Below are 15042 nucleotides of genomic sequence, written 5' to 3'. Positions count from 1 at the left end.
CTCTAGGATTTCGCAATACAATCTACTGCTAGATTAGAATTCAAATCCGTAATTGTTTGAATCGCCTAATTTGCGAAGAAACTACGATTGATATTTTTCGCTTGTGAATCTATTAAATTGTAGGGACAACAATTGACTAGATTAAATACATCCGCTTGTGTATGCGTTGTTTAGATTCATTAGTTTCACTAGTTTGCATGCTATCGTGGATTTAAATCTAATCGCTTGTATTGAGTTAATTCATTGGTAAGAGTTAATTTAGAACGTTTGTGTCTAGTTAACTAAGATTAAGAACAAGAATTTAATTTTCAATGATAAATATTCAATATAATTGATTATTTTCAAAGAATCAATGATCCAATGAATGATATCAAGGGTGTAGTCGAACGATACCAAGACTTGTTTCTTATTGATTTATTCAATATAATTTTTAATCTTGCATGTTAGTAATAAAAATTTGAATTTAAGTGCTGTTACTTTTTAGTAGTTAATTTGAAACCTCAAAACCCTTTTATTTTATTTTAGAACACACTAAATTTCACTTTACTCGTGAAAACGATCCCTACTCGCACTACTGCATATTTTATTTATTTGATTCGAGTTGAGTAATTTGGATTTGACACGACTTAGCGTTACTAAAAGCTTTTACACAAATATCCTCTCTAAATTTGTAATATAGACAACATATTTGATAAAATATAAGCATACTAAATTAACGTGTTTGGTATGTGCACCATATTCTCGTAGAACGGATTCCATAAATTTGTACACTTTAACCCAGGGAATCTACCACGTTCATGTTTAACTTTATCCGACTATTGTTTCCTACTGAGATCTCCGCAACCCTTGTCAGATTTCCATGTTAACTCTGAACCTCTCAAATGCTTGGTGAAAGATCAGTTTTCTGTCTCTTACTTTTTCCTGCAACATCTCCAGAACCGGTTGCGGAGCCATCTCCAGAATAATTTTTACTGCATTTCATTTCAACAAATAAATATCCATGAGAATATTACTTTCTGAGCATGAAGAGTCTCCAAACCACAACAAACCACATACCACAATATCTCATCTGAAAGGTGGTCATTCAACGAATCTAGATACATTATATGATTTTTTAAAAAAAAATGACAAATGGTGGAACTACAGAGGCGTGAAATGCTCACGAAACATCTAACGTTATCTCGTTGAGGAAAGGAATCACAAAACTAGAAGCATTCTCAGGTTCAGAACCACCACAAGCACACCTCAAGACTTAATTTGGAAAAATAGCAAAAAGTTGAATATCATAAATTAGATTCCTTTACAATGCGACAATATGGGTATGCACAGTGCATGACAAAATTTATAAACGAAAGCTATTAAATATAATTTCTGGAGATATTTTACCGTATGGAAGGTGGAACATCTTCAATTTCACGCCCTAGTTCTGAACTGATATAATCATCATCCCATGGCAGGAGTGTAACTTCATCATCCTCCTAAAACAACAACAAAACCAACTGCTGAACTTCTTCACTGAGAACTACTACCTCTCAAAGATGCAGTTGAGCTAAACAACAAAATTCTTAACTTAATTCCTCGTTTAAGTCTAGAAAAGATATTAAAATAAACTGAGGTCAAGAAAGCAAAGAATATGGAACCTTGATTTCACAAAACAAGGGCTTACGCATCCCGAAGACAACACCTCGAAAAAGGAGAGACTCTTCACTCCCATCTTCCTGTGCCCTGAAAGTCAGGGCGCTATAATTAACTGCAATGGTGTTGACCTTACAAACCTTCACAAGCTTGAAATTCATTGACTGTAACCAGTAGGAAAAATGCAGAACAGAATGTTAAAATAATAATAACAATAATGATAATAATAGCGGTGATATGTAGATACAACAAATAAATTGTCTAACTTTGGTGTCGTTGTAAAATGTCAATGCTATGTCTGCCAGATTTATCAGACCGGCTCGTTTGCCTGCATTTACAAGTGTCAAAGTCCCACCGGCGGGTAAACCCTGCAGATCTCTCGGATCTAACCTACCTGCTCTACGGGTCAGACAATAACGTGGGATCTCCATACATAAATCGCACATCTGTCAGCAAGTTTAACCAAACTTTAGTTCATGGCATTTATGTTTAATATGGTCTTTGATAATTTAGAAGTTAAGCCGCCCAATGTGTCCATGTCTAATTCAAGAGTTTGAAGGGTTCCGAAGAACAATTTTCCAAATGGGAAGTATCTATACGATCGAAAAGATAAAGTAACATGAAATATAAAGGAACAAATCCCGTACTTCCCGCAACCTAGACAATGATATCCCCTGGACTCGATGAGATTTTGAAAGTGCAGGATACTTTGAATCATCGTAGGGTTTTATGTCCCTGGCCTCTATAGCGCTGCACAGTTTTAGATTAACATCAAATCAGAAGACAATGCAGAATCCCTTATCCTCAGTTTACAAACTCAACCAATCACCCAAAGTCAGACACACATAAAAACAGTAGTTCAAATGCCGATTAATCCAACGCCAAAACCAAACTACATGCATCAAACATATCAACCTTTTCATTCTTTGATTTCCCAGCAAAATAAAAACAAATCTAAAAAATCAGCAAAGAAAACAAGATAATACCTCGTTTTTGCAGGACACTTTGAATCATTGAGGGATTTTATGTCGCTGGGCTCTACAGCGCTGTACATTTTTTATTAACACAAAATCATATAACAATAAACAATCATCGATCCTCAGTTTACAAACTCAACCAATCGCCCACACACACACATATATAAAAGGTGATGCAAACACCGACCAATGAGACATCAAAACAAAAACAACACATTTCAAATGTATATCAACCTTTCCATTCTCTGATTTCCCAACAAAATAAGAATAAATCTAAAAAATCAGAGAGAGAGAGAGAGAGAAACACGTGAGTACCTCGTATTTTTAGGATACTTTGAATCATAGTAGGATTGTATCATGTACGCCATAGCGCTGCATGTTTAAGATTAACACGAGATCATAAGACAATGAACAATCACCGATCCTTAAAGGATTACTCAACCAATCACACACACACACACATATATATGGGGTAATTTAAACGCCGATTAATACGACATCAAAACCAAAACAATATTTATGTATCAAATGTATATCAACCTTTTTATTCTTTGATTTCAAAATAAAATAATAAAATAAGGGAAAAAATCTAAAAGATCAGAGAAAGAAAGAAGATAATGCCTCATTCCTTCAGGATACTTTGAATCATCATCGGATTTTTTTTCACCGGGCTCTACAGCGCTGCACGTTTTAGACTAACACCAAATCAGAAGTCAATAAAGAACCACTGATCCTCAGTATACAAACTCAAACAATCGCCCAAAATCTCTCTCTCTCACGCACACACATATACAAGGTACTTAAGCGCCGATTAATATATCAAAACTGAAACAATGTTTATCAACAATAATACAATATATCAACCTTTTCATTCTTAGATTTCCAAAAAAAAAAGAAAATTCTAAAAGATCAACTAAAGATGCAAGGATGTGCTCTGATGGAAGGATTTCATAGAAATAAATTTCAAAAGTATTTAAACTTGTTTTTGTTGCTTAGATAAATATGATCATATGTTTTAACCAAAATCAGAATTATAATAAAAATCACCGATCCTCAGTTTTACAAACTCAAACAATCGTCTAAAATCATACAACGATTAATACATAAAACCACAAAAAAAGTGTATTAAAAGTATATCAACCTTTTCATTCTCGGATTTCCACCTACAAGAGAATACCTAATGTTTTGGAAGAGAGGCGGCTCTAGGAGAACCTTTATTTTGTTTTGTTTAGGATCTAACCCTCTTATCTATCTCTCTATCTATATCTATATTATATATATTCTATATATATAAAATATGTGTAGGCTAGAATAATTACCTTGGGAACACCAAAATAATTTATTTCAAAATTATTCTTTTCTAACCATTATTTTACTAAAAATATCTCACTAACTCCATGATTTGTTTTTTTTAAAAGACTTTTTTTTACACACACAAATTGTGTGCATTTTTTACTAGTTTAAGATAAGAAACAAATCCCTTATTCTAAATAACAAATTTGAATTTACTTTATATATATATATATATGATCGTTCCTTTAGTGAGTCAAAAGAGTCCATTGACTCAGGCCCGATAAATTTGGGGGCCCATAAATTTTTTTTAAAATCTAGTAATATAGAGAGAACTATTATAGTCCAATCAAAATTTATTTATCCAGATTTTTCCAAAGCTAAACGAAAGTCTGCGATTCGGTAGAAAAAAATTAGATATTCAAATTTCACGACAGGAATTAGATTTCTTTCGAAGGTTTTTTTTCTCAATTCTCTCGTGCTTTATATTTTCCTAATTTTTTTGTTTATTTGATTATTTCATAACTAGATTTAGATATAGAGATATTTTAATGGATTAATGTATAATTATTTGAATGAAACGTTTGAATTATTGTACGTAAATTGTTTGATGAAATGTTTGAATTAGTTTTATGATAACAATGATTAATATATTTTTTATAAAAAAATATGATAATTGAAAACTGTGAATTTGATTGTTCATATATACCATATAGTCACTCAGATTCCAAAAGAAGTCATTGGCAAGATTTGATATGTTTCTTTTCTTTTCTTTCTCGGTAATACAATGTCACAAAGGAAATTGAAGAATAGTTGTGGTATTTTATTTCAACTTCTGATTAATTCTCTAATCACATGATATAAATGATAGTTAGGAAATCTGATGTGAGTTGAAAATTATGATTTATGAAGAAAAGGTGTATATAATTTCTCTGTGTGATTTATTTATTAAAATTTTCATTGAATTGTTAAATTCTTAGGTTTATGATGCCTCCCCTAAGTACATGTCGGGGTTTCAAAAAAGAAAAAGAACGCTAAATATTAAAGAACAAATTCTAAGTCAAGCTGGAAATATCAACAAGTACTTTGTTCAAACAAAAAAAAATAGTTTGAATTATTATTGTTTAGTTATTTATATTCTCTTAAATGTGTTTATTTAAATTGAAAAGATTAACATGAAACTAAAAAAATGTTAACACATATTATGCTTAATTAAGTAATTTACGGGCCCTTTTTAAAAAATATCGACTCAGACATAAAAACCTTTAGGATCGGCCCTGTATATATATATATATATATATATATCTACATATATGAAAGCGTGTTATTTCTTAAAATGACCAGTTTACTCCCGGTCTCCCATTTGCCCCAGTTTACTCCCGGTCTCCCATTTGCCCCAATTACACGCGTTTAGCTTTCCTCTTTGCACAAATACACGTGTCTTCTGTCCTACTTCTCCACTGCTTCACACAAAAATATTGTTCGATCTTATTGGTTGGGATGTGAAGCGACAATCGGTTGTACGCATCAAATCTCTTCCTTTCTTCAATCGCTTATCTCTTGTTTTTTACTGTATTCTTCGCCTCTCCTGCTGCTTTTCACGATCCGCTCACTGCCGGGTTCTCATCCTCCAAAACGCTAGGTTTCTTCTGGTTTTACGAATTTAGTTGTGTTCTATTCTCTACACTTAGCATCGAAATCTTTCTTGTTTAGGTTACGACATCGATTTGCTCCGATCTGCTATCTGGTTAGTTTTCCGAATGTGTTTACGACACGGATCTGCTCACTTGTAAGTCTTCCGATTTTGATTCGCTTGGTTTACATTTACTTGTATTTTCTTTACTGCGAGCTAATTATTTTTTCTCCAGGTTACGATAGCGATCTGCTCAGTGGTGGGTTTTTTGACTTCGAACAGCTTGGGTTATGTCATTTATCTTGTATATTTTTTTCTCTAATTTTCTGACTTCAAATACTTTGGTTTGTCATTTCTCTTATTTCCATGTAACTTAATTAAAGTACTCTCGATTACTTATTCTGTCTGTAACTTACATTGTTTTTAAATACAACATAACCACACATGTATATGGAATATTCAGCTATCATTTCACGGTGTCTTCACTTATCATTTTTCCAATCTAGAATCAAAGGACTGTCACAGACCGAACCATTAACTGGTTTGTTATTTAATATTACGATAAAATATAAATACTTAATAGTTGTCTCTTTTATTAGTCACTTCTGAAGTCTGAAATTAAAGTTACTATGAAATAAAGACAATCAGACTGATTTTGTATCCTATGTTTCATTAAGTTGCTTAAATCTGACTACTAATACTATTAACCTCCAGTTTCCAATTATATATTACCTTTATCATTTCTTCCAATGATATTCCTGGTTTTTTGTATTAGTAACACTTTTTTAAAAAAAATTGTACGGAAAACATTTACCGAAAATTGGATAACACAAGAAATGGCAAGTTCTTCTACTCGACCGGTGTACATGTTCATTCTTTCACTTGAATTTAACTACGATTAAATGCTTTGTATATATTTGCATCTTTTATCACCTTTGTATTTAACTAAAGTCTTCAACTTGCTGACTTTGAATGGTGTCACGACATCTTTTTTTGCCAAGATCTGTTTTTTTAGATCTGTGTTCCAAAGAAGAGGATCGACATAGATCAGTGTTTTAGTCGTATAGATCTGTTTATTTTATTTTTACATCTTTGCTTTTATTTGTCGGATAAATACCTAAATCGTACATTGAATATGCTCTACAGATCTGTGTGTTTTTTTAGATTTGTGTTTTTTTTCATACATAGGCGGTAAAAGGCTCTTACTGATCTTTTCTTTCTCGATCTTTTTTAAACATTTGATTCTGATTTTTGTCATCCTTTTTCACGTACTGAACAACTTTGTTGCCTTATGTTTTCATCAGTCTCCGCGTTGTTGTTCTCCTTCTGGTTGTCTGCTGCTTTTTGCCGTAGAAATCTTCTCCAGGTGAAGATTCTTCTTTTTGTCTCCTTTATAAACGTTATAATATGTCTGATCTGAGATTTCAGAGAACGAGATTTTAATTTTTGTTGTTGCGCTTGATTTGTAGGTTCTTCTGTGATCCTGCGTACTTTGGATTTCACTCCGACTAAGGATTTAGTCGGAATTCTTGTATGTGTTTTGCTAACAGGTGTAAAACTTTATTTTTTGTGAAACTTGTGTGTGATTTTTACTGTATGTTTCGAACTGATCTCTCTTAAGTTCGAGTTCGACAGCGTTTGTATAGAGTGCGTGTGTTATACTAATTGTACTTTAATTGTGTTTAACTAATGATTATGTTGATAATTTAATGATGAGAGTAACAACCCTGAGCTGTTTTATGCGTTTTAATCGTGTTTGCTTTATATCTATTATTTTGTTTACATGAGTTCAGAAGGTTTTGTTTTCCTCCCGACTTTTTAACTCATGTTTACTGTTTTAAAATGTCAGACATTGACTTAGTAGACTTGCGAATTGAAACCATGTTTCTTGGTCCTCAGAGATCTTTCAAATATTGTATTTGACTAAAGTTTTCCCACATATGGATTTTCAATTAATGTTTAACCTTTTGATTTCCACTGCAGTCTCTTTAAAATGAGGAATCAACGAATTTTGTTTTAAGCTTTTGATTTCCATTGCAATCTCTATAAAATGAGGAATCGTCGAATTTTATTTTAAGCTTGGGGCAAAAATAAAAAAAATTAGCTTCAAGCATGGCTCATATATTTTTTTTATGAATATAAGCATAGGAAGTTAAAAAATGTTTAAATCCTTCGTGTTATTATGTGAACGCAAACATTAAAAACAAAAGTTAATTTCTGATTGCTTTGTTATCCAATTAAAGTTTGTGTCCAAATGTTTCATGCAAGTAAATTGTTTATAATAAATTATTCTTCTGATTTTAACGAAGTTTGTCTGATCATATGCTAATGTCGCTCGATTGAAATGTTTTTTATTTTACTATTATTCATATTTGGATTGTTCATCATGCATTCAAATTAAACTAAGCCTAAACAAAATCCAATCCACCAAATTTAAATCCTATGATGTACTTGGATTCAAGATTATATTTCACAAGTAGAAATAACATGTACCGCGGAACTTATACCGAGTTTAGGGATTAAAAATAAAAAAGTAATTTTATATACATTCTCATTAAGATGCAAATTGCAAACTATTACTGTAAGGTCCAAAAAGTCCACTAGCTTAATCACGGTTTATTTGAATTAATTATATGATTTAATGCATGATTATTTAGTATGCTTAATTATTATGTTTAATTATGTGATTTATTGTAATGTCTGAGATTTATGTGATGAGTTTGATTTTAAAGTTTTTCATGTTGGAATTAATTTTGGGTCGCAAGAACGAGTCTAGCCTTGAAAAGAGTAAGAAAATATTGTAAACTAAGTTCAAAGGGATGCAGTATATTTTTATTAAATTGGGAGAGTGAAAATTTTAAAAGTATTTTAATGTAACTAATGGGCCGTGTTGGAGCCCATTAGTCACAAAAGAAATAAGCGTTCAGAATTCTAATCTGAACTCTCATCTTTGAACGCTCTCTTTTCTCTCAAATCTTTCTCGCTCAAACTCTGCATCAAGGCTAGGGTTCTTCAGGATTCTCGGGGCTAGATCGTTTTGTCGTCCAGGTTAATTCCAATCGAACAATTCAGGCAAGTTTTTACTTTTTTTAAACCCATTCAAGAATATAGTTATATTCAAGGTAAAACCCTAGGTGTTTGATTGATGATCTATGAATGTTTTTTTTAAAATTTCTATGAGTATGTTGCTTGATTGTGATACGTGAAGCATTCTTGAGGAGTTCGGCTCATGTTTATTGAGTTTTGAAAGATTGAATGCATTAGATCAGATTTTTGGGAAAAGTTGTATTGAAGGGTTTTGATTCAAAACATTTGAAGTGTTTGTGGTATGGGTACAAGTTATTTTGAAACTATGATGTTGTTGAATGGTATTTTTTTGATGGAAAATCGTCCCTAAGCATTGTAGGTTTTGAAAATAATGCAGAAAAGATCAGTTTTCAGAGTCAGACGTAGCGACGGCGCGCCCGTGCTGTTGAGCGCGCGCCCGCGCCTTCGTCGCGTAGTTTCTTTCGAGAAGGAGGCGCGCCCGCGCCGTTGGTTCGAAACCCCTATCCCATTTTATGAGTTTTTAAGTCCTAAAAATCATGATGTTGACACTATAATGTATTTTTATTATTTTTAAGAATGTTCATGAAGAATTTTTAAAGTTTTGAAGGTCCGAAACAGACGGAATGCCTCACGTGGATCGGTCAAGTTATGTATTGCATGATTATGGGATTTTTCTCATGAAATGTTTTGAGGAAATTTTATGAGCATGTACATAAATTATGAAATGACATGATAAGAATAATGATATTGTGCATGAAAAATATTTTGATGATTTATGCGTCTTGTGGTGATCATATGGGGTATGCACTTCGGGTTGAGCTCCGGAGCGGCTATCCAAAGAATGAAAGTTTACGGGCGTAATGCCATATGCTTGTCTGATCAGCAGGAAACTATGAATGGCTCATTATGACGGTTACCACACTACTCATACTTCATCTCCCCAAATATTTTTATGACGTGGCTATATTAAACTATGTTTAACTGCATGGAAGTATAAGTTTAAGTTTTTTTTTTTCTCTTTTAAAGCTAGAAAACCTTTTCTGCATGTTCTTGTTGAGTCTTTCGAATCACTATACTTGAATGGTGCAGGTAATGATGATGTGGATGCATTTATTGATGATTATGCGGGCGAACATGAAGAAGAGGCAGGGGTCGGTCCAACGGGAAATGCATGAGTGCGAATGTTTCAGGATGGGAGATGTTTTAAACATTTTATTTGATGAGGCAAACAAGTTTTAAAATTTTAAGTTAATGGCCATGTTTGGAAAATAATTTTAGATGTTTTCTTTTATTTGGTGCACACATTATACGCACTTTTAATTAAGAAGATGATGCTTCCGCAAAGTTTTATTTTTATCCAAATTTAAGTATGAATGTTTGAGTAACGTTTCGATTGAGAAATTGGGACGTTACAGCTTGGTATCAGAGCAGTTCGCTCTGGGTATGTTGCACGCATGTATTCTCGCCGCGACCCTACGCTTCGTCTTCATGTCTGTAAGTTTTATGATATGAACTGTTTAAGATGCATGTTAATGTTTTGATTAATAATGTATGCATATTGAGTAGGATATTATGTTTAAATAACGTAATTAAGCATGTGGACTATATGGACACCAGGATTATGGCTAACCGTAGTAATCAGAACAATGAGGACAATCAGAATAATCAGTTTTTGACTGGATTGGCGACGTTATTGCAAGAGCAGAGTAGAGCTCAAGGGGAGCAGATTCAACAGCTAATCCAAGCACAAGCAGGAGGACGGAACAATAATCAATCGCTAATTACAAATCCGATCTTTAAACAGTTTAAGGATCTAGGGCCGCAGGAATTCAGAGGAGGGGCTGATCCCCTTGTAGCCGAAGAATGGGTACAGTCTGTGGAGACCATTTTCGACTACATGCAGCTCACTGACGCAGACCGTGTGAGGTGTGCCATCTTTATGTTTCGTGATGATGCAAGGATTTGGTGGCAGGGAGCCCGTTCTGCTGTGAATATGGCTACCTTGACTTGGAATGGATTCAAGGATGTGTTCTATGGAAAATATTTCACTATCAGCACCAGGACTAGACTTGCCAGAGAATTCCTAGAGCTCCGTCAAGGGAGCATGTCCATTGCTGAGTATGTAAAGAAGTTTGAAAGGGGGAGGTATTTTGTACCCATGATTTCGAGTAATGCTGTAGAAGAGTTGAAACATTTTACAGAGGGACTGAATGCCACTATTCGTCGTGATGTCAGATTGAGTGGGGCACTAACGTACCGAGCAGCAGTCGATGAGGCTATGCTATCAGAAAAAGATGGGAATGATATTATCAAGGAATCGCAAGCGAAAAGAGCCAGTTACCAAGGGAGAGAACAACAGGGGTCCAGTCAGAAGATGCCATACCAAGACCCAGCTCAGGGAAGACCGCAGCAGCAGCAGCGCCAAAACCCCAATCAGGCACGACCTCAGGGACAGAATCAGCCAAACGCCAATGCTCCAAGTCCAGCGAATGCAGCTATCTGTCAAAAGTGTGGGAAGTCACATTCAGGTCAATGCATGCTTGGAACCAATACTTGTTTCCTTTGCAAGAAGCCAGGGCATTTCGCCAGGGATTGCCCGCAGTCAAAGGATCCTATCAAGGGAAGAGTGTTTGCTATGACTCATGATCAGGTTGACCCAGATTCTGCAATTATCATAGGTATGATCCGTATCGCTGGTTTACCTGCTTTCGTGTTGATTGATACAGGAGCTACACACTCTTTTATATCTGTTAATTTTATGATGAAATTGGGGGTCTTGCCGGATGAGTCTATTTCGAAATTTTGTGTGTCGTTACCCTCAGGAGAAGAACTGGAAAGTAGTAGTGTAGTAAGAAATTGCAAGGTGCAGATACAGAGTCTAAGTTTGTGTGCAGATTTTATTGTTTTGAAAATGGTGGACTTTGATGCGATTTTTGGGATGGACTGGTTGTCTCGTCATGAGGCCATTATTGACTGCAAACGAAAAACTGTCTCTTTGAAAGATCAGAACGGGGAACCGTTTGCATTACGCACTACCTCTAAGAAGAGCGCACCAGGTATGATTTCTGCAGGAACAGCCTGGCAATTATTGAGTAAGGGGTGTACATGCTTTCTTGCGAGTCTAATTGGTGATCTAGAAGTTCCACGACCAAAACTGGTGGAAGTGGAGGTAGTGAAGGACTTTCCAGAAGTTTTTCCCGATGATGTTGCGGGATTGCCACCAGTCAGGGAAGTTGAATTTGGGATAGAATTGTTACCTGGAACTAAGCCAGCTTCTAAGGCACCGTACAGGTTGGCACCGACCGAGATGAAAGAATTGAAGGATCAATTGCAGGAATTACTGGATAAGGGGTTCATCAGACCGAGTGTATCGCCTTGGGGTGCACCGGTGTTGTTCGTCAAGAAAAAAGATGGGTCAATGAGATTGTGCATTGACTACAGAGAACTGAATCGGGTTACAGTGAAGAATAGATATCCTTTGCCCAGAATAGATGACTTGTTCGACCAATTGCAAGGGGCAGAGGTGTTCTCAAAAATTGATCTGCGATCAGGTTATCATCAGCTGAAGGTAAAGGATGCAGATATGCAGAAGACAGCATTCAGGACTCGCTATGGTCACTATGAGTTCTTGGTAATGCCGTTTGGAATGACCAATGCACCAGCTGTGTTTATGGATTTGATGAACAGGGTGTTTCAACCTTTCTTGGATCAGTTTGTCATAGTCTTCATAGATGACATACTGATATTTTCTCGCAGTAGAGAGGAGCATCGTCAGCACTTGGCTACAGTTTTGCAAGTTTTGAAAGAAAAGCAATTGTATGCTAAGTACAGTAAGTGTGAATTTTGGCTGGAGCAGATTTTGTTTTTGGGTCATATAGTTTCAGCTAAGGGGATTGAGGTGGATCCGTCTAAGGTGGAAGCGGTTCGGAATTGGGTTGCTCCGAAGAATGCTACAGAAATACGGAGTTTCTTGGGGTTAGCAGGCTACTACAGGAGATTTATTCAAGACTTCTCCAAGATAGCTCTACCACTGACTTCCTTAACTCGAAAAGGAGTGAAGTTTGTGTGGTCAGAACAGTGTGAATGAAGCTTTGCAGAGTTGAAGGAAAGATTGATTTCAGCGCCAGTACTAGCAATTCCCGAAGGCACGGGTCGCTTTGTGGTTTTCACCGATGCTTCTAAGAGTGGATTAGGAGCTGTTCTGATGCAGGATGATAAAGTAATAGAATATGCATCTCGACAACTGAAAGTGCATGAGAGAAACTACCCGACTCATGATCTCGAGTTAGCGGCAGTTGTTTTTGCTTTGAAGCTATGGAGACACTACTTGTACGGAGAAAAATGTCAGATTTTCACTGATCACAAAAGCCTAAAATATTTCTTCACTCAGAAGGAATTGAATATGAGGCACAGACGATGGCTGGAATTAGTGAAAGACTACGACTGTGACATTAACTACCATCCTGGTAAGGCTAATGTTGTAGCAGATGCCTTGAGTCGCAAGTCTGCAACATTGAACCAATTGACAGTGCAGCAGGAGTTGATTGCTGAATTTGAACGTATGAGTTTGGAGGTATTTGAACCAATGGAGTTATGCACTCTATCAGCTTTAGCAGTAGTCCCTAGTTTGCTGGAGAGAATCAGAGAAAGCCAAGCTTCTGATGAACAATTGACATTATGGAGGAGCAGAGATGAAGCCAAGGGTGGTACATTGTACACTGTCAAAGATGGAATTGTTCATCACCGAGGTAGAATGTGGGTGCCAGTAGTAGGCTCACTGAGAGTGGAAGTGATGACTGAAGCCCATGCTGTCCCATATTCCATACATCCAGGAAGTACGAAAATGTATAAGGATCTACAATCCTTATATTGGTGGCCCGGTATGAAGAAGGACATTGTAAAATTTGTGAGTGAATGTTTGACTTGTCAACAGGTAAAGATTGAGCATCAAAGGCCAGCGGGACTCCTAAAACCCTTGCCAATACCCACATGGAAGTGGGAAGATGTCACTATGGATTTCGTAGTAGGATTGCCAGTCTCGCCGCGAAGGATGAACTCGATATGGGTGATAGTTGACAGGTTAACTAAGTCAGCTCATTTTATTCCAGTCAGGAATAACTTCTCGATGAATCAGTATGCAGAGCTGTATATTCAAGAAATTGTCAGATTGCATGGAGTTCCAGCGAGGATAGTATCTGACAGGGATCCTAAGTTCACCTCAAACTTTTGGGGAAGTTTACATAGAGGTTTGGGGACGAAGTTAGCTTTCAGTACAGCTTTCCACCCTCAAACAGATGGTCAGTCAGAACGAGTGATCCAAATACTAGAAGACATGTTGAGAGCTTGTATGATCGACTTTGGAGGGAATTGGGAATCGAAATTGCCTTTAGTGGAGTTTACTTACAACAATAGTTATCAATCAACTATTGGTATGGCTCCTTATGAGGCGTTGTATGGAAGAAAATTTAGAACTCCCCTACATTGGGATGAAGTTGGAGAGAGAGCTGTTTTGGGGCCGGATATAGTGACCCAAACAGTAGATGTGATAGCCAAGATCAGAGATAGAATGTTGACAGCTCAAAGTCGACAGAAAAGTTACGCCGATCAGCGACGTAGAGATTTGGAGTTTGTAATAGGAGACCATGTATTTCTAAAGGTGTCACCTTGGAAAGGTGTTATGAGATTTGGGAAGAAAGGTAAATTGAGTCCAAGATATATAGGACCCTTCGAGATCTTAGAAAAAGTTGGGGCTCGAGCATACCGAGTGGCACTACCGCCAAACTTGGAGGGTGTCCACAATGTCTTCCATATCTCTATGCTTAGGAAGTATGTGGCAAATCCTTCTCATGTTATCCGCCATGAGCCAGTGAATTGGAAGCCAAACTTGTCGTATGAGGAGGTGCCTGTTCGAATCTTGGACAGACAAGTTCGCAGGTTGAGAAACAGAGAGATTCCAATGGTGAAAGTCTTGTGGAGTAACCAGTTGGTTGAAGAAGCTACTTGGGAAACGGAACAAGACGTGCAAGGACGCTACCCTGAACTGTTTGGTAAGTCGAATTTCGAGGACAAAATTCTTTTAAGGAGGGTAGAGTTGTAAGGTCCAAAAAGTCCACTAGCTTAATCACGGTTTATTTGAATTAATTATATGATTTAATGCATGATTATTTAGTATGCTTAATTATTATGTTTAATTATGTGATTTATTGTAATGCCTGGGATTTATGTGATGAGTTTGATTTTAAAGTTTTTCATGTTGGAATTAATTTTGGGTCGCAAGAACGAGTCTAGCCTTGAAAAGAGTAAGAAAATATTGCAAACTAAGTTCAAAGGGATGCAGTATATTTTTATTAAATTGGGAGAGTGAAAATTTTAAAAGTATTTTAATGTAACTAATGGGCCGTGTTGGAGCCCATTAGTCACAAAAGAAATAAGCGTTCAGAATTCTAATCTGAACTCTCA

At 36.0% G+C, this 15042-nt stretch overlaps 1 protein-coding gene across 3 annotated transcripts; it reads right to left on the bottom strand.

Moving 5' to 3' along the window:
* Positions 1 to 632: 632 nt before the first annotated feature.
* LOC140884546 (uncharacterized) lies at positions 633 to 3323 on the bottom strand. Of its 3 annotated transcripts, XM_073291331.1 has the most exons (9): positions 3234 to 3323; positions 2928 to 2984; positions 2622 to 2681; positions 2283 to 2385; positions 2030 to 2081; positions 1902 to 1963; positions 1641 to 1799; positions 1387 to 1478; positions 633 to 971 (listed from the first exon to the last, which is right to left on the bottom strand). In XM_073291331.1, exons 1-9 carry the CDS (start codon positions 3236 to 3238, stop codon positions 878 to 880), a joined length of 684 nt encoding a protein of 227 aa, XP_073147432.1. In that variant the 5' UTR covers positions 3239 to 3323; the 3' UTR covers positions 633 to 877. The 3 variants fall into 3 exon arrangements, with proteins under 3 accessions (XP_073147432.1, XP_073147430.1, XP_073147431.1); XM_073291329.1 differs by having other exon boundaries at positions 1902 to 2081; XM_073291330.1 differs by lacking the exon at positions 2622 to 2681 and having other exon boundaries at positions 1902 to 2081; positions 3234 to 3295.
* Between the last annotated feature and the right edge of the window lie 11719 nt (positions 3324 to 15042).

Source organism: Henckelia pumila, chromosome 2 (genome assembly GCF_033568475.1).
Source record: "Henckelia pumila isolate YLH828 chromosome 2, ASM3356847v2, whole genome shotgun sequence".
NCBI lineage: Eukaryota > Viridiplantae > Streptophyta > Magnoliopsida > Lamiales > Gesneriaceae > Henckelia > Henckelia pumila.
Note: the sequence above shows the minus strand (reverse complement) of the source record. Positions and strands in the feature narration are given on the sequence as shown.

Coding starts and splice junctions, on each gene's coding strand:
- LOC140884546 (XM_073291329.1), bottom strand. Junction 2,386..2,621: donor AAGTGTCCTGCAAAAACGAG/GTATTATCTTGT, acceptor AAAACTGTGCAG/CGCTATAGAGGCCAGGGACA. Junction 1,479..1,640: donor CCTTGTTTTGTGAAATCAAG/GTTCCATATTCT, acceptor TTGTTGTTTTAG/GAGGATGATGAAGTTACACT.